Genomic DNA, 18,509 nt, shown 5'->3' with positions numbered 1-18,509 from the left:
ACCATGCCGGCATATACGTGACAACTGACAAAACCCGTAAAAGAAGCTGAATGAAGTGATACATTTGGGAGATTGAATGATTTCTGACAAATATCCCGAATCCTCTTTAAAACAGCTCCGTTTTCAAGGCTACAGCGGTCAGTTATGTGACTGTCCTTTTGACAATATAAGGAATCGTCTCTAAGAGATGGCCGTATCAATAGCGTGAAAGTGTGTGGCCAATCTCTAATGTTCAAATGGCTCATAACTTCCTCATGATCCACGTGTACAGGAAACCACAAGATCATGGACTATGACAGGATAGTTGCTAATGCCATCATTAAATGCTGACGTGTGGCAATGCAAACATACGTCCAAAGCAATCACAAAATAGCAAATACTTATCACTGGATGATCATCTTTTATGTATCTACACAACTACACAACGGCCCATAGTGCGTGGCCATCTTGCAGTCAGCTGAAACATAACAAAAGTCATACTCACTCAAGGAACATATTCACCTGTAGATAGAGTTTAACTAAGTTTCTTTTTCTTACATGATGCATTCAGTAGAGAAATACACATTTAAAAATGTTTTACGTATTTGTTGGGACTATCTACCGAAACTGAAACCAAAGAATGTTGGGTACTTTGCAATGACGCTTATTACAGATTGTGACAACTGTAAACTGATTATGTCATAAACTATAAATGCAATAGTAATGCGGGCTATTCGTTTCCCCTCATTGTACTCAGTGACCTACCTGTTAACATCAGTCGTTTCTTTTAGGCGTAGGCACAGGCACCGATGACATTTCCATCCGGGCATTTGAAAGCATCACAAGCGACACTGCTAGCATCAGCCTGAACAGAGTAAGCAAAAACTTGACAAACAGGTGAAAGCTTTTGCTCGTCCCACTTGGAACCCACTTTGGATACTTTTGGATTTTGTTTTTCAGCTTTACTTAACATTCTTAGGAACACTCAATGTAGCGATTCGCTGGCAAAGGCATCTCGCTTATATTCTAGTGAATATACCAACAAACATGCAAATTAATGTTCCTTGCATCAAGCAAGTATTCGCCCAGGGGAAGCGGTAGTTAGGAAGTTCCCTTACTATAAATAGGGACATCATGCAGTGAAATTGCAAACACGTCACTCTTGGAGAGAATACTTACCAGGTCATCACTGTCACCCAGTTTGGTTGCAAATGCGAGAGCATCATCAGCCGAACCCCCAGCTTCGGAGTAGGAAATCCCACCGAGTGTAGCCACCATTCCGGTGTCGCATGACTCAGCCATACCTTCGGCATCACGGTAAAGGGTCGGTGTGCCCTCGCTCTGTGGTTAAATACATACATTTGCAGGAGAACTAGCGTCAATACAACCAGCTGAAGGTAATATTAATTTAAACAGAAGCGACCAAATCCATAAGAAATATCTGTTAAAATCAGAGTCAATTTACAACTCCGAGTATACATCACTGTCACAGTTATGATATCCGGTGTTTGCAAAAAGTGAACGTATTCTGCCCCACCGACGATTGAGAGAGTGAGTTTAGTTTTACGCTGCACAGCAATATCCCAGCTATATGGCGGCGATCTGCAAATAATCGAGTCTGGACCAGACAATTCAGGGATGAACGCAATGAGCATCGATCTACGCCATTGGGAACCGATGACATGTTTCAACCAAGTCAGCGAGCCTTACCGCCCGATCCCGTTAGTCACCTCTTACGACAAACATGGGTTACTGAAGACCAGTTCTAGCCTTGACCTTCACGGGTCATCCCTATCGATGACACCCATCATAAGCAAAAGCATAGGCTAATCAATGGTTAACTTAAGGACATCGGGAACGTGTGTTATACCTCTAATTAGGGAATTGCATCGGACGTCATTTTTGTAATTCCTTAGACTTTGAAATATTCTAAACAGATTTACCATGAGACTTAAAAGCTTTACTGACTCTATGAATGTTGTAACACGGAACGTCTGAACAAGAAAGGTATGAGCTCTTTGAAATCTTGGTGAGAACGCACGCTCGATTGTTCCTCAAAAGTTGTGGAAGGAAGAGACAATAAACTGAAAGCTGACAAATGGAAAGTTAAACGGATCCCTTCTGTCGCAGAGACTAATTCAGGGTAATTCTGTGACACTGAATATCCAAATGTGAAACCCGTGAAGCCTCATTTATTTCAAATTCAGTCGAGTAAAAATAGTGAAACTGAACATTATGTTTGACCATCACACCACAGGTGTAAAAGAAACATAATCAGGTGCTGCCTGTGGGGATGCCCACCTTTTGTAAATGTTTTACTGGTAAAGTGTATCTAAACCTGAACATCCTGGGTGCTTCGTTTAAAAGGAAGCAAACATCAAACGTATTAAGAATGCAGATTTTTATCGATATCAACTTCTTTATTACGGGAACACAACTTTTCGGAGTTAATGCGTACTCCTTCATCAGGTGGAGGTAATCATTAACTCTGGAACGTTGTGTTGCCATAATAAAGAAGTTGATATCCATAAAAAATCTTCATTCTTATGTATTTCACTTCTAAATGCCCTTCAAAGACATCAAATGTATTATTCAAACGTTGAAGAAAGTTAACGAAAAACATTATGTATTCATTATGGTAAACAAAGAACAATGAAAGACTTACAAGATTTGGATTCCCGCTTGCCTGAATGACAGCCTTGGTGAGAGATTCTTTCCTAGAGGATACCATGGCAACAACGGCCAGTACAAAAACAACACAGGTGATTCTCAGCATTTTGATTCTGTCGGGGCTGAAAAGAAAAGTGCTGAATGAATGACAAATCATAAAACAAACACACATACATAACATATTTTCAGGGTGTTAACGGCTTTACTGTCGACATCATGTCGGTATCTTATTACGGAAATTTACAAAGTACGAACTATTTGTGTGAAGTAAAACCGACAAATGAATTATAGCATGTAAGAGTGCTCAAGGATTTACAAATGGGAACCATCACAGAAGCAGCCTTTCACTTGCAACGATAAATTTGAACCATGTTCACTAAAGTGCTTAACATCCTAGGCGTGCATTACAATGGCTTTGCTGCCATAAAAAGATCACAACCAGTGTTTTCTTCTCAGATAGTGATACACCAAACTGAGCGATAACTGAAACTTATCCACTTCATTTGACAACAATAGATGTATACTCGGCATTTTTGTATACAACGCATCACGAGAAGCGGATCTAGAGAAGACAATACATAAGTATACTCACATGGAGATCCTGCTGACTGCAAAGACGTTGTGAGATCTTGTGATGCAGAATGAACAGCACGGGGTCTTTTATACCCTTTCCTATGACAGTGATAATTTTCGATTGCACATCCCCAATTATTAATGGCAATCGTTACGTCGGATCAAAATGTTTTGACACCCCGTCGGGCGAAAAAGAGCAATTAACTTACGGAACATGCCTGCAAAGGTAATGGACAGAAAGTAGTATCACTGCTAAAACTGCATATATTGGTATATTTGAAAAGGTCTATGAGGATTGTCCTTAATGTAGCAATTGATGCAATGTATGTCATGAATGTTTAATGAGAGGCCGATGCTTCCAGGCTGAATACTGATAGCTGAGGGTCAGGTTTGTCCTCCCATGATCTAGTCAGATGTAAGTAACTGTATGTAAATGTATGACAAATAATAACGTGACAGTGAAGTCTAAAAAATCATTCTTAGATGTTGGAATTACTACTGTTTTGATTTCTCAAGTCGTCTGTATTAAAAGATACATTTCTTTTTCGCAGTACCTGCCAAATGTTGAACATGGTCAATACACGGTACTGGAAAATGCTCGATAGCTTCATGACTTTGTTTGAAAAAATGATTATAATGTCCATAGCCATCGTGGTTTTGTTTCAACAAAAGCGACAAAACTGTGGAAACAATCAGAAAGGAAATCAGAATCAAATTATGAATATTTGCAAATACATCCACGAGCAAGAGTGTTCACCTTAACAAGTATGACAATACCGGGGTCGCCTACTTCCCGCCATGGGAAAGGTACTGACAACTTAAGCTTAAGCTCCTAAAGGTGTCCAATGCAGACTCGTCAGGTTGGACACAATAACAATTTCATCAAAGCTTAAAATCCACTGTCGTTGCTGCTTGTTTTCTTTGGTGCGTTCAACATAAGGCGTCCAGTGTCTGGAAACATATATGTGGGATGAAAGTGTTTCTTCGTCTTAGAGTGAGTATAATGTGTCTGTGTAGGGTATACATGCTTAAATGCGGCATGGTATCGGAGTGAGCCAGCACTATAAAACCAGTTTAAGTGCGGGCTAGTATAAGCAGCCACACATGCACACGCATGCATGTCGTGATGTGAGCGAAATAATCACAAGTGCGACATTAAACCCCATTTCACTTCACCTCACCTCAGTAGGTTAGTAATGCCAGCCCAGCATGCTGGAACAGAAAAAACATCACATGCAGATAGAGATTGGCATATTACTAATGACTTATTTATGAATAAATATAAATATTTATGGAAATAATTCTTCTGGATTATGGTGTGCAATATTATATTAATTAAGACATTGCAGTAATTGCTGTCATTGACATTAATAGTGTTTCCACTTAATGGAATGACATACGATTGTGTACCTATTAATACACTGTGACACTATTTCTTGAAACTTTAGTAAAATGGTGAATGACTTAACAAAAAATGATATCTCGCATTACAATGAATTTCTTAGGATAATGGTCTTTTACGAAAACCTGATAACACCCCGAATTAATTGTGACTCATTAATTTAAACTGCAAAAGTCATGTCCATAGTTCAGATGAAACCCCTAAGACACCAATCATTTTTACTTATTCCAGTACATGTTTGTTATGAGGGTGAACTCTTTCGTTACTTCCACTGATTCTGCGAAGCATTTTCATCCTAAACCCATACTAAACTATATTGTTATATCTGTATAAACTGGCATTTTATTACACACATGAAAAATGAGTCAACATCACGAAAATTAGATAAACGGTAGCAACTCTATCCAAGTCTGCCAGATCGTAATGACATAGCGAGTGACTGAGGCATTATGGGGTCTCGGATTGGACAGGGATATCCTCCCTTACAAATTCTTAATGCACGCTCTCCATCAAGACCCCGGCGTCAAATTCAATGTCCGATACTCTAAATGAGGAGGAAGGTCAGATATGTCACTGCGTTGGTGGAGGTTGCACTTAGTATCGACATTGTGCCAGCTTTCTGTTACTTAAGTAATATATTGGTCATTTTATGCAGGTACGCCATACTACCATAGTTATCAACACTACAACAAGAGTCAGTTTAAATATTTGTTTCTGTAAATAAGCTACAGATTGTTCTCATTCTGTTTGCGTTATATTTGCATTTAGATATTCATTAAGGGTCATTTATACATATAGTTGCTTTCAACTGTGAATGGAATCATTTATACAGATGGTTGCTTTCTATTGTGAATGGAAACGTATTGGAACAGCAAAAGCTACTGGGGTTTGCGAATGTTTTCCCATATGTACAATGTAGGTAAAAAATCATGTAAGCCCTGGGAAACATCAAAGCTTAGAAAGCATTTGGATCAATATGTTTTTGGTGTTGCATGTTTGGAAAAATGACGACGAACTGGAATCCAATCCAAATTAGGCACTCTGAGTAGACATTTCATCGACATTCCATCACGTTTCGAAGATTTATCATGATATGCATCTACGCTCTGAAACGCTTACAATCGGACAACCTTTGGGTGCAAAACTTATATATCAACGTGAATCATGTATATTTTTAATAAAAAATTACACGAACTAGAATTCAACCCAAATTAGACACCCCTTCGGCATCCTTCGGGTTCACCAGTTATCAAAGTCTCTGGACTGTGCAAGGTAGAGTTGATCAGCAATGATCCAAGAGACAATCACCTTTGATAGGCATTTCATTTGGTAGGATTTGTAAAGATCCATCTTTACATACTTGAAGAGGTAATCATAAAACGACATAACATTGTGACGAGTTGTGATATCATAAAGTATATCCTAATAACACTACCATGAAAGTCAGATCCTTTCATACGAATACAGTGGAAGCTGTCTAAACTGGCACTCATTGGGACTGAAGAAATAATCCGGTTTAGACAAAGTGGTGGATTGTAGAGCTGATGGTAAATGTGCAAGCCATGGGTGGGGCTGAGATTTTATGCCGGTGTTGACAACTTTCCTGATTGGACAGATGCCACTGTATTTCTAGTCTTTCGTGTCTTGATAGATTAACAAACCTAATATAGAAAGGTCGCAAGTTCTTTTCTGCCACACGTTATTTCAGTTACGTGTTAGCGAACACAAATCATTTGATATTATCCTTGCATTCACGTTCATGCATGTGGCTGACGTATATCGGCAATATAGCAACATTTATCATTTCATTTTGGACCAAACAGTAAGTGTCCGAAACATGCGTTTAGGAAATATTTGCATTACGAATTATTTGTATGTTTGTTAGAACGTTTGACTTTGTTGTGACAAACAGCTTATAAAACCCATTTGATGAAGTATGTCATGAATGTTTCCATAGAAACTGGTGTTGCCAATTTGAGTACTGATAGCTGGGGGCCATGTTTGTCGTTGCATGACATGGTGAGATGTATGAAAACAACACATATTAGCTCTTTTCATTTTTTCTCTTGGGTGAACATCTTTTCTGAATTGTGTGATGTCATCGTGATAAAATGTTAGGTCTACGTCGCCGACGTCCTTGGGACGTTGATAAAGAGGACAGTCGTGTTTGATCACACCATTTCTCAAAGCAATACTGAACTCATGAAGAAAACGCTCCACGGTTCAGGAATATTTGGTCCCAACCTCCACATACATTCCATGTTAAACAATCATAATTCTACAGAGTTTCCATTTTCAAGCCAAAAGCTGTGAGTTATGTGGCTGTCCACTTGACATTTTGAAGGCATCATCCTACAGAGGTCTACATCAATATTAGAAAGTAATGACTCTTGCTTGACAAAGGTATAAGAATCTATATCAGAACATCGCATAATATGAAATATAAAATTGTAATCCTTATCATATGTTCACTTTCTTATTACTCACCAACTTCTAAGATCAAATCAAACAGATCACGTCAAATCACGTCAGATCACGTCAGTATCATGGAAGCGTGCCCTATGACATACGTGTATATGAGGTTACTGAGTGTGACGTGGGTAGTTGCTGATGCTACCATTAACTGTTTCCTTCTTGCAAAATGCAAAGAAACTCGCAACAGAATCAGAAAATCACAAATTTCTCTGGATGATCATGTTTTATTATCATCACAACTCGTTATGAAATGACCGAATATTCCTTAGTCCGTGTCCATCTTCTTCAGGTCAGCTGAAACATAACAGAACAGTTATACTCACTCAGTGAACATTTATACACACGTAGCGTTTAACTGAATATTCATTTCTTACATGATATACTGTACATACTAATGAACATTTCTGAATTTATAGTTTCGTAAGTGTCCTCTGTTCGTAACTTATGTGCTAAGATTTGCTGGAATGTTTTATCTTTTATTTTTATTTTTTTTATTTAAAATTGTTCACAATAAAAAACGATATCCAGGTCGTTAAGACATGAGTGCCCCTACTGTATTCAGTGACTTACCTGTTAATATCAGTCGTTTCTTTTAGGCGTAGGCACAGGCACCGATGACATTTCCATCTGGGCATTTGAAAGCATCACAAGCGACACTGCTAGCATCAGCCTGAACAGAGTAACAGGGAGCCTCACTTTAGAAAGCATTTGAAGGTAGAAGTGAAAACATTCGCTCGTCCCACCTGGGACCCAGTTTGGATACCCTGGCGTAAGACAGTCATATACATTGGGGTATTTTCTTCAAGCTTCATTTAACATTCATATGCACACTCAATGTAGGGATTTGTTGGCAAAGGCATCTCGCATGAATGTACCCATGCCATGCAAAATGAGGCTATCAGTTTCCATTGGAAGGGCATTGATTGAACACCGGTTTGAACAATATTTCAGTGATGAAGCGAACCAGACTAAAAGTGTTTGAAAAGGAGAAGTACATTGGTCATATAATGTACAAATTGTATGACATATTACCTAAACTGGACCACCGACATGAATTATGAAATAGCCCACTATGTTGATCACTGGATTGTCTGTTCAAAACTCGACTATATACAGACCTCAACATAGCTGGAATATTGCTGGGAGCGGCGTTACACAAGAACCAATCAAGTATCCAAATGCGCCTCGCACCAAACAATTATTCGCTTATAAACTTGCGGTAGTAAAGGCGTTGCCTTTAATGTAAATAGGGACTTCATGTAGAACTACTTTACATTTGGACAGAATACTTACCAGTTCATCACTGTCACCCAGTTTGCTTGCAAATGAGAGAGCATTATCGACCGAATCCCCAGCTTCAGAGTATGAAACTCCACCGAGTGTAGCGACCATTCCGGTGTCACATGACTCAGCCATACCCTCGGCATCACGGTAAAGGGTCGGTCCGCCAGCACTCTGGGGGGAAATATAAACATGATCAGGAGAACTAGATTCAATGCAAGCAGGTGAAGGTAAATAGTGTACAAAAGCTACCCTTTCCACATTCATAAGACGTATCTGCTAAAATTAAAATTTTAAATTCCGACTGTGTCACAAACATGTGTTATGCACCACTGTCAAATTGTAATGATAGCAGGTATTTCCGAAGCGGTGAGCTGGCAACGACCCACTCGTGGCACCCGCCATAAATGTAATACTTTTGCAAAGACTAGTCATTACTTTTGTTCACCTGAAGAAATCGGGAACGAGCGACTTCGCGCATATTAACAATAAAGAAGTTGTATATTGATAATAAAGAAATTTATATCTACTCTCCCCTTTGTTCACATATGTTGACTTATTGGCCAGTTGAAGGGAATATTGTCTATTGGAAAGTTGAAATGATCCTCATTGTCATACAGCCTTGTAGAGATTGTGTTTGTGACACTGAATGTAACATATGCGGTCTCGTGTGGTCTCATTTGTCTTTTTATTACAAGTTCAGATAGGGGCGGTAGGGTAGCCTAGTGGTCACAGCGTCCGCTCGTCACGCCGAAGACCCGGGTTCGATTCTCCACATGGGCACAGTGTGTGAGGCCCTTTTCTAGTGTCTCGCACTGTGATATTGATGGTATACTGCTAAATTCACACAAACTCACTAGACTTCAGGTGGGAAAAACTGTGAAAGGCAACTGTATTTATGAAGGTGTAGCAACGATATTAGATCATCGACAATCATATAAGACTGATTGTACTAAGGATGTCCACTTCTTATCCAAATGTTCTACTTCCAAAGCTAATCTTAACCTGAACAATCAGGATGTTTCTTTTAAGCGGAAGCAACGCTACATCATTAAAATGATTTAGTCTGTATATAGTGTACATAAGATAAACAACGACGTGTCTCTTAGATGAATATGCTGAAGATAAGAGTGTTCCGTGCAAGATAATATTGGATTTAAATTTTGAACTAAATGTGGTAAACAAACAACAATCAAAGACTTACAAGATCCGCATTCCCGCTAGCCTTGATGACAGCCTTGGTGAAACGCCTCTTGTTGTAAGATTGGGAAGATACCATGGCAACAACGGCCAGGACGAAAATAACACAGGTGATTCTCAGCATTTTGAACCTGTCGGGTCTGAAAATATAATATCTGAATGAATGTCATATCATTAAACAAAAACATTGTTGAGTGAATGGCATTTCATAAAACAAACACATAATGTCACATATTGTGGAAATTTACAAAGTACGAACAGTTTGACTAATGAAAAAACGACAAATGAACAGCATGTAATTATAAGAAAATACATGCATTGCTAAGGATTCAGAAATGGAAGCCATCAAATACGTTCCCTTTCACTTGCAACGATAGATTTGCATCATAATCAGAATAGTGCTTAACGTCTTAAGCGTGTGTTACAGTGGTTTTGCTACTATATAAAGATCACAACCAGTGTTTCAAGTGAAATAGTGACACACCTGAGCAATAACTGAAATTTACCCAGCATCATTTGACAAAGGTCGTATGTTAGGCATTTTCAGTTCCTTGTAAACCAACGCATGTTGAGAAAAGAAGATTTACAAAAGACAATAGAATTGTACTCACATGGAGAAGTTGCTGACGGCAAAGACGTTATGAGATCTTGTGATGCAGAATGGAGAACGTGAGGTCTTTTATACCCTTGTCGGATGATACCCTTGTCGGATGATTTTCGATTGCACATCCTCTAATTACACGTGCCAATCGTTGCGTCCGTTCAAAATGCTTTGACAGTCCGTCCAAAGAGCAATTACTTAGCAGAAAAAAACAGAAATTGCCTGCAAAGGTAATTTGTACAGTCATGCAATCGAACGAAAGTAGTACCATATCACTGCATATATTGGTCCATTTGAAAAGGTCTATGAAGATTGTCCTTAATGCAACAATTGATGCAAAGTATGTCATGAATGTTTCCTTAGAAATTGATGTTGCCAGTTTGAATACAGGCCAGGTTTGTCGTTGCATGACATGGTGAGATGTGTACAACTGTATGTACATGTGCGACATATATGTACGTACCAGTGGAACGAAGACTGAAGGGAGGGTTTATTTGAAAATTTAAACAAAGTTTGGATTTCTTTAGTCGTCCAATTCTAATGAAACATTTCTTTTTTCTCTTATCGATGTAAGGGAAATCGTGATCTTCATTGACTTAAGGTTAGCTAGAGATGACAGGTATGTTTTCTAACACAGTCACAAAACTATTCAAAGTGTTATCATGGAGGAATTGGGGAAATTGTGAAGCATTCGATGGAATGCTAGAGATGGGGTGCAGCTTAGTGGTTAATGCGTTCTCTCGTCACGCTCATGACACGGGTTGGATTCATCACATGGGTACAATATGTGAAGCCCATTTCTGGTTACCCCGCCATGATATTTTCTAAAATATTGCTGAAAGCGGCGTAAAACCAAACTAATTCACTGAAAGAAGGCCAGATGCTTTCATATTACTATAGTCAATCTTTCCTGATATGGTGTATTATTATAAATACCAATATGAAGAGTTGTTTCGTAAAGTATATTATTCACGTTACTGCAGTATTCCATTCTCATCATCATCATCATATTCATATTCATATTCACGTTCATGCATGTGACTGGCAACTGTCAGCATTGATTTTGAATGAACCCTAGTTAAAGTGCTCAATCTTTGCCAGCAATAATCCGCAATGGTTAGAAACAAATACCATTTTATTTTGGACTAAATAGGAAGAATGGTCTGCAAAGCGTTTAGTCTACCACATGTTATTTTTTTAGTTTTCTTTTCTTTTCAGTAGGCTTTGTTGTAACAAATGTTGAAGTGTATCAAAAAGTTGAAAACAAAATGTACTGTTTATATCCATAAGTTCTTGTTGCGTGAACGTCTCTTCCGAAGTGTGTGACAATGGCTAAAGTCAACGTCTTTGACCAGTATATAAAGAGGTCTGAATTCAAGAAAAGAAAAAGACACACCATGATCCATGAATATTGATCTCAAGTTCTCAGCCTCAGCTCATTATTCCCACTGAGTAATAATATTACATATATTGTCGTTTTATTTACAATAATGTTACATTTGGCACACAATGACAGTCAATACCAAAGAAAGAACAATACGTATTCGGAAAGGTCATATATCCAACACAATCAATTAGACTAGCAAAAAATGTATGAACTAGTAACCACGTCAGTGTGACATGACGGAATCTGTGATACATTTATTCCATGAACTGACTATTGCGATGCATAGGAACACACATCCATGTAATATTCACGATCTATTAACCAGACACGACAAAACTGTGATGGAAGAAAAACAGAGCCATTGCGACCCGCATCAAAAAGGGTTACTATCTTTTCTTGCACATCGCACATCGAAAACATATGCACGTGACATTTCGCTCAAATATATTCTGATCTGATTAATTCAAAAAAGGTGCTTAACATTCCAATTTCATATTTCACGCGCTCGTTAGGTATAATATAGATTATCAATGGACGACATGATGAGTGCATTAGCAATGGTGATTACGTATAACTGATATCATTAATCAGTCCTTAAGGTATATTGCAATATTTAGATATGATGGTAGATAAATAGGTTTATTTCTTATATCTGCCTAATCTGCAATTACGGAACAAGGCATCGTTATACATAAATTGTGGTATCTGAGAAATATGTCTGGTGGTTCCGTCATGAAACATTATTTAAGCAAACAAAGCAAATCTTACATACCCTGGATAGTGTTAGTGAGTGAGTTAAGAGTTTTCGTCACATCGGCATTTTGTAAGCCAAACAAACGACAAACGAAAAATACTAAAATGCCACAGATGCAGATTTATGCCTTTAAGTAGTTTACAATTAAAGACTATGCAATATAACAGTGGTGTATAGGCCGCCAGCAACTGACTGTACGTCACCGTTTTAGGGACTTACAGTACTTTAGATACTGCATGGACCCGGCCGGATTTACCCTGTCCCTAAGGTCACTGGAAACAAGAAGCAATTTTAGCCCAAATTAAAATTACACCTATTCTGCATCTAAACTAGTGATAGATATCATATAGACACCGTTACAAATGCATGTTACCTACGAGTATGAAACACTGTATATTAGTTTCATTAAAGCATGTGTATTGTGTGGTTGTTTGGCCTGTACGCCGCGCTCATTATATCCCAGCTATGTGGCGGCGGTCTGTAAGAAATCGAGTCTTGACCAGACAGTCCTGTAATCACCATCATCTACACAGTTGGGATACGATAACATGTGTCAACCAAGTCAGCAATCCTGATCCTGTTAGTCGTCTCTTACGACAAGGATGAATTACTGAAGATCAATTCTAACCCGAATGGTATGTAGTGAGGGGAAGCCTATACTGTGACAGAAAATATTATCTAGCCTCATGTAAGAATGTCGAGTTTTGATTGGTCCACGTGACTCTGATAAAATACCATGTACATCAATCACGATCCGCCAGCGGGAGTATACGACTTTTACATTCCCGCTGCGAAAGTCATATCATCCCGCTACGCCTCGGTGACGACGCGAGAAGTGAGAAAAGCGTGCATCGACAAGCCTTTAGTAACGTGCGGTGCATTGAGGTCAACGATCAGCTGGTGTCAACATGGTAGCAAGTCGATTCGATGCGTGTTGTTTCGTTTTAATTTAGTGAAAACATTCAGCTAGATAAATGCGTTATCACATCGTGTCTCGGGAAATACGGGGTTTTATCAGTCCCGAGTAAGGTTGTATTCCCCGATAAAACCCCGTATTTCCCTCGACACGGTGTGATAATTTATATGCTCACTTTGCTTTATTGGATAATTTTAGAATCCTAGCAACGATTAATCTTTGTCAGAAAACTACACTCTATTCAGCGTTGAGACAGACTTTCTTAGTCTGTGTTGGCCTGAAAAGAACCTAGTCTTCACACACACACACCCATCCTGGCATACCCACACAAATATCATGAGCATACGCAAAGGCGCAATAGCACCATCAACGATAATGCCAACTGTGTTTCAGGCTATATCATAATGAAAAGACAAAGACAGCATCGGTGACCCTTGCTTAAAGCCACGGCTAACGTCCAACCAGAAAAGGAAAAGTACCATCTACTTGAGTACTGCAGTAACCGTTGCACTGATTAAACCTTGTCAAGCATTGCTCCGATTTTTAGACTAAAATGTATTAAAGTTGTAAAGGTTCTTAAAGCAAACCCAAGCGTTTAGCGTATGGGACAAGAGGTACACGCACCTGAAAACACTCAAGTTCAATGTCACTTAACAGATATCATTCTGATGAGGCCATTTTGAATCTGTCACCATTCTTCCAAGAATGTGTGGATCAAATCTTGTCGGTTGGTTGCAGGAGGGATCCATTTACAAAGAGTACAAAGATCTATGACATCCCTGCTGACCGTCTATGGGGGGCATGTCCCGGGAGCAGGGGGGTAGGGGGTGGGGCTCGACTACACATTGCCCTTGTTGTCTGCAACGACCTTCTGTGCGATTCAGGCTGCGTGGAGTTGTCATGGTGATTATAAACACCGCATGACAGCTCTAAGCTGTAGTATACATAAACTCCTTACATACAGATGTTCTCACACACACACACGATAATAAGTAGTGGGCATAAACACTGCAAAACTTTAACATTCGGCCAATTTTTATTTTTGTTCCTGTACTCGTGAAACTTTGGTAACATGTTCATATGCCTCTGAAATGAATGCTTCAGTGTCTCAGTAATCTGTCAGACCCACATTACGCTCAATACATTGCTGGATACGTCTTGGCATGCTTTCTATTGGAGTATCTGTGCAGCCTTGCGGTAGATTTATCCATGTTTCATGAATTACTCAGTTCCACTCGTCAATGTTTTAGGGCTCAAGTTTCTCAACTCGGCCTTTCATAACGTGTCACACATATTCTATGGGATTTCAGTCCAGTGAAGCGGCCGGAAAATCTATAACGGTCACGTCAATTGCATGCCTTTGTATGCCATGACGTATGCACTCCTGCATTGTCCTGTTGCATATAGAATGACATTCCTGATCATCCTATTTCTAAATCAAGGATACCCTGCTACATAATATCACAATATACACCCGAAATTTCCAGTTAAGACGCTGTACCGAGCTTGCTGATGCCTTTCCAAACCATTACTGAGGGTGAAAACTTCAGAATCATTTTTATATAGGTTATGCCCACATAAGTCCCATCTCTTTTTAGTAATCCTATAAATCTGGACACCTTCGCCTGCATTTAATCTGTGCAAAAACAATGGTCTGATGAAGCCTTGTTAATCTGCTGAGTTGCTTAACAGAAACGCGAAGTCAACTTTTGAGCTCAGCATTTGACACGAGTCTGCTTTGTTGTCGGCTGCTAAGCAACAGGTCACGTGACAACCAGTGACGAAAGAAAACTCCATCTACTTAGGGTGCGTTACTAACATCCAATCGCTTGCAAGCGATGCACAGCGATGTCAGCCGCTTGCAAGCGATGCACAGCGATGTCAGCCGCTTGCAATCGCAGCAATCGCTGAATGAAGTCGCTTCGTTCTCAAACCAAAATGGCGGCTTAGCAACATTTGAATTCGAAGGCAGAACAAACTTGTTTGGCTGCCAAATTGGCAAACATCAGCTTACTGGCTCAATGTAGTCATCATCGATCATACATTCATCACTTGGCATCGAGACTCTCCTAAAACGTTCTTTACTAGCGCCCGACGAGCAAACGGTAATCGCTACGCCATTTTTGGAAGAGCGGTAAACGCTTCAAGCTGTTGCAAGCCCGTAATAAGCGGTTCATTTGCTTACTCCTAGCGATTTTCAGCTTGCAACGCACCCTTAGACTTACGTGGAACCGTAAACAATACACAGCAATGTGGACTGGGACGCTTTTGTCCAAGTTTACTGCACGTTGTTGTACTCGCAACTTGGTGCTTGTTCATATTCATGTGGCCACCATCAGATTTGTGGGTTCTTTTAATTGCACGGTGTTGCGTACAGTCCACTAGGGGTTGCGACAACACTGAAAGAGTCTGCACTCCTCGGTTTTTACACCTGGTTACAGGTGGGCGGTGTTAAGTGTTGCAAAATGCGTTATCAAGGCACAGTCACTGACGCGAGAACTAAAACAATGTGATAGGGGACATAACTCTGATTTATTTCTCAGGTTAATACAAAAACCTGTTTTGGCCAAGATACGAAACAGGCGGGATCCCATAACCTCAAGCTCGCCGGATCACAAGCCTGTCACTTTAGCCAGCTGGCCCACCATGCCTCCATTTACAGGTGCAGTAGCATGGATATTTACGAAAAGTATTGAGTTTAATGTATAAAATTATCCTTTTGGTAAAAAGTACACGGTATTTCGAGTTACAGTACATATTGTACAAGTAAATAAAAAGTGAAAACTATCTTCATTTGCTAGTCCACATGAGCATATTGGACTTCCAGAAATGTACCTTTCATATTAGTGAGCATTAGAGTCACCGCAATCGAGTCATAGGCGGGAATGAATGATTTAAACAAAACAGCTTCCATAGTTGAGATTGAAACATATACGAATTGGATATATAGTCCTCAGTCGTCTTTTAAAACTCAACAAAGACTCTAAATGAGTAAGACGTTGATGTAAGCTGTTCCATAGTTTAACAGTATTGGGTAAAATGTAATTATAGTATCGGGTAAAAACAAGTTTTTGTAATTACTTGTTCTGCAGATAATATCTGGAACGTCATTACGATTCCTTAGGTCGTATTGGTTCCAGGAACAAGACTGGTTAGATAGTCGGGCGTTAAGTTGTTTAACCATTGAAAGGATGTTTATAAGTATCGTAGCACAAAACTAAACTTACTGTGACTTAAATCACGTAATTTAGAGCGATATTAAAAATATTCGCCCGAGAATGTTTGATTTCGCTCAGGATGTATGTTTTAGAAGTTGCAAATGAATGAAAGCATGTTTATAAGGGTTTACTTCCATAACGTAGAACTCTAAAACGCAGAACCCCCAAATAGCAATCAAGATAAGTCAACTAACTAATTAGGTCATGCTGGCCACCCCTAATTAATGTGTGGACTGCTCCATTCTCTCCCTGAATGGGATTACTCTTTTGGTATTGAATACAGTTTAACTTCTATCACAACTGAATCTTCTCAAAATGTAAACAGGAAACACAGTAAAGGACTTATTTAATGTTGATATATTCTCAAACACTAATACTTCCTTCTCGTTTGCTTGATACAGCCTCTATATGTATCACTAAAAATATGTTGACCATAGTTCTCTTACACTATGGCTGGACTGAGAGAAGTGGAGTATGTCTTATCCCGGAACAAGTTCTCCTGGATGGCTATCTGTATGCTAAGAAGAAGAAGAAGAATGACACTGTCTGCTGGAGGTATGCCGACCGTTCCTGCAGCGGCATGTGTACAACAGTCAGAGACTACGTCCGTAACACAACAGACCACAACCACCCACCTACTGATGATCGAGCAGTGAGGTTCACTAATTCCATCAGGAAGAGAGCACGAGAGGAGACGACCCCCATGCACCACGTCTACAACGACCTCATCAACCAACAGGACGACCGTCCTTCCCGTGCGTCAGCAGTGCCATGTACCGTCACTGACGACAGAACATCCCACCATTGCCCAGACCCCTGCTGTTTTGTCGACGGGTAGGAAGACAAGATCCTAGCTTTCTGCTCCGACGAGGCTCTTGAGGCTCTGCAGTTTGCCGACAAGATCTATTTGGATGGAAACCTTCTCCTCCTGCCCTCCACTGTGGAATCAGGTATACATCATTCATGCTATGAATGGTTCCACCATGTTTCCACTGGTGTACGTACTGCTACCTGATCGCCAGAGAGTAACCTACACCAGACTGTTCGACCTCCTCAAAACCAAGGTTCAAGAGACACTAAGCCGACCCTTAGCTCCATCAGTGATCCAAACAGACTTTGAACTCGCTGCCATCCAAGCTGCTGAGAATGTGTTCCCACAAGCTGACGTTAAGGGTTGTCTCTTTCATTTCTGTCAAGCGATATGGCGGAAAACTCAAGAACGAGGACGTGCTGTTACATACAAAGAGGATGGAGAGGTTCGCAAATGGATACGAGGAGCTGTTGGTCTGCCGTTGCTTCCCCTCCGTGAAGTCCAAGATGCCTGGCTTGATGCCATGAACCAGTGCCCTGATGTGCGACAATCTGATGCCATGAACGACTACATCGTTGCGACGTGGGTGGACGACGATACCAGGTTCCTGTGGAATCACCATGCTACACAGGGGCCGCGTACCAACAACAACCTCGAGGGATTCCACTCAAGAATTGGCAAGTCGCTACTGCACGTCCACCCAAACATCTTTCGATTCATTGAACTCATTCAGAAGGTTGAACTGTCAGAGAGAGCCAAACTTACCCAAATTAAATTTAGAGCAGCACCACCACGCAGAAAAGTTGTGTACCGAGAAAAAGAACAACGTCCTGCACGACTGAAGGAGCAACTTCGACGTCAGGAGAAAACACCATTTCAGTACCTGGACGCATTTGGCCCGCTGATGATGATTAAGTGATTACAAGTGATGAACTGAACTCTAACCCGCTGATGATCAAGTGGTTACAAGTGATTACTGAACTCTGATATTTATATACATTAAATACGTTTTAACTCAATTTTTTGTTTTTGTTTGTATGATATGATATGATATACTCATGACATGGGTGATCTCATTCTTGTTGGAGGGGACAGCCTATTAATCAGTGGTGCAACCAACCATAACGAGTGTTGTTATAAGGGGTTCTGCGTTTTAGAGTTCTACCACTTGGGAAGAGCACAAAAACAAACTTACTGTGACTTACTGAGAGCTACTTTAGAGCGATATTAAAAACATTTCGC

General features: G+C 39.9%; 3 protein-coding genes across 3 annotated transcripts; 1 reads left to right on the top strand and 2 right to left on the bottom strand.

The window, feature by feature from the left end:
* Nucleotides 1-386: 386 nt before the first annotated feature.
* LOC137291727 (uncharacterized) lies at nt 387-3,267 on the bottom strand. Its single transcript, XM_067823203.1, has 5 exons — nt 3,242-3,267; nt 2,645-2,771; nt 1,159-1,320; nt 745-844; nt 387-457 (listed from the first exon to the last, which is right to left on the bottom strand). The coding sequence occupies exons 2-4, from the start codon at nt 2,753-2,755 to the stop codon at nt 767-769; spliced, it is 351 nt and encodes a 116-aa protein (XP_067679304.1). The 5' UTR covers nt 2,756-2,771; nt 3,242-3,267; the 3' UTR covers nt 387-457; nt 745-766.
* Nucleotides 3,268-7,303: 4,036 nt separating this feature from the next.
* Nucleotides 7,304-10,226, bottom strand: LOC137291434 (uncharacterized). The gene is made up of 5 exons (XM_067822784.1): nt 10,192-10,226; nt 9,585-9,720; nt 8,393-8,554; nt 7,670-7,769; nt 7,304-7,393 (listed from the first exon to the last, which is right to left on the bottom strand). The coding sequence occupies exons 2-4, from the start codon at nt 9,702-9,704 to the stop codon at nt 7,692-7,694; spliced, it is 360 nt and encodes a 119-aa protein (XP_067678885.1). The 5' UTR covers nt 9,705-9,720; nt 10,192-10,226; the 3' UTR covers nt 7,304-7,393; nt 7,670-7,691.
* Nucleotides 10,227-17,439: 7,213 nt separating this feature from the next.
* LOC137292019 (uncharacterized) lies at nt 17,440-18,186 on the top strand. The gene has a single exon (XM_067823572.1). The coding sequence runs from the start codon at nt 17,440-17,442 to the stop codon at nt 18,184-18,186; it is 747 nt and encodes a 248-aa protein (XP_067679673.1).
* Nucleotides 18,187-18,509: the final 323 nt, after the last annotated feature.

The sequence above is a fragment of the Haliotis asinina genome, chromosome 7, assembly GCF_037392515.1.
Source record: "Haliotis asinina isolate JCU_RB_2024 chromosome 7, JCU_Hal_asi_v2, whole genome shotgun sequence".
In the NCBI taxonomy this organism is placed as follows: domain Eukaryota; kingdom Metazoa; phylum Mollusca; class Gastropoda; order Lepetellida; family Haliotidae; genus Haliotis; species Haliotis asinina.
The sequence above is the reverse complement of the archived record's forward strand: the minus strand, read 5'-3'. Positions and strand labels throughout refer to the sequence as shown.

What these genes read in the sequence shown, in the direction of transcription:
- LOC137291727 (XM_067823203.1), bottom strand. Translation starts at nt 2,755, where the DNA reads ATGCTGAGAATCACCTGTGTTGTTTTTGTACTGGCCGTTGTTGCCATG. An exon ending in CAAGCGGGAATCCAAATCTT is followed by an intron (nt 1,321 to 2,644) that starts GTAAGTCTTTCA and finishes ATTTAACCACAG; the next exon opens with AGCGAGGGCACACCGACCCT. An exon ending in TGGGTGACAGTGATGACCTG is followed by an intron (nt 845 to 1,158) that starts GTAAGTATTCTC and finishes TACTCTGTTCAG; the next exon opens with GCTGATGCTAGCAGTGTCGC.
- LOC137291434 (XM_067822784.1), bottom strand. Translation starts at nt 9,704, where the DNA reads ATGCTGAGAATCACCTGTGTTATTTTCGTCCTGGCCGTTGTTGCCATG. An exon ending in CTAGCGGGAATGCGGATCTT is followed by an intron (nt 8,555 to 9,584) that starts GTAAGTCTTTGA and finishes ATTTCCCCCCAG; the next exon opens with AGTGCTGGCGGACCGACCCT. An exon ending in TGGGTGACAGTGATGAACTG is followed by an intron (nt 7,770 to 8,392) that starts GTAAGTATTCTG and finishes TACTCTGTTCAG; the next exon opens with GCTGATGCTAGCAGTGTCGC.
- LOC137292019 (XM_067823572.1), top strand. Translation starts at nt 17,440, where the DNA reads ATGTTTCCACTGGTGTACGTACTGCTACCTGATCGCCAGAGAGTAACC.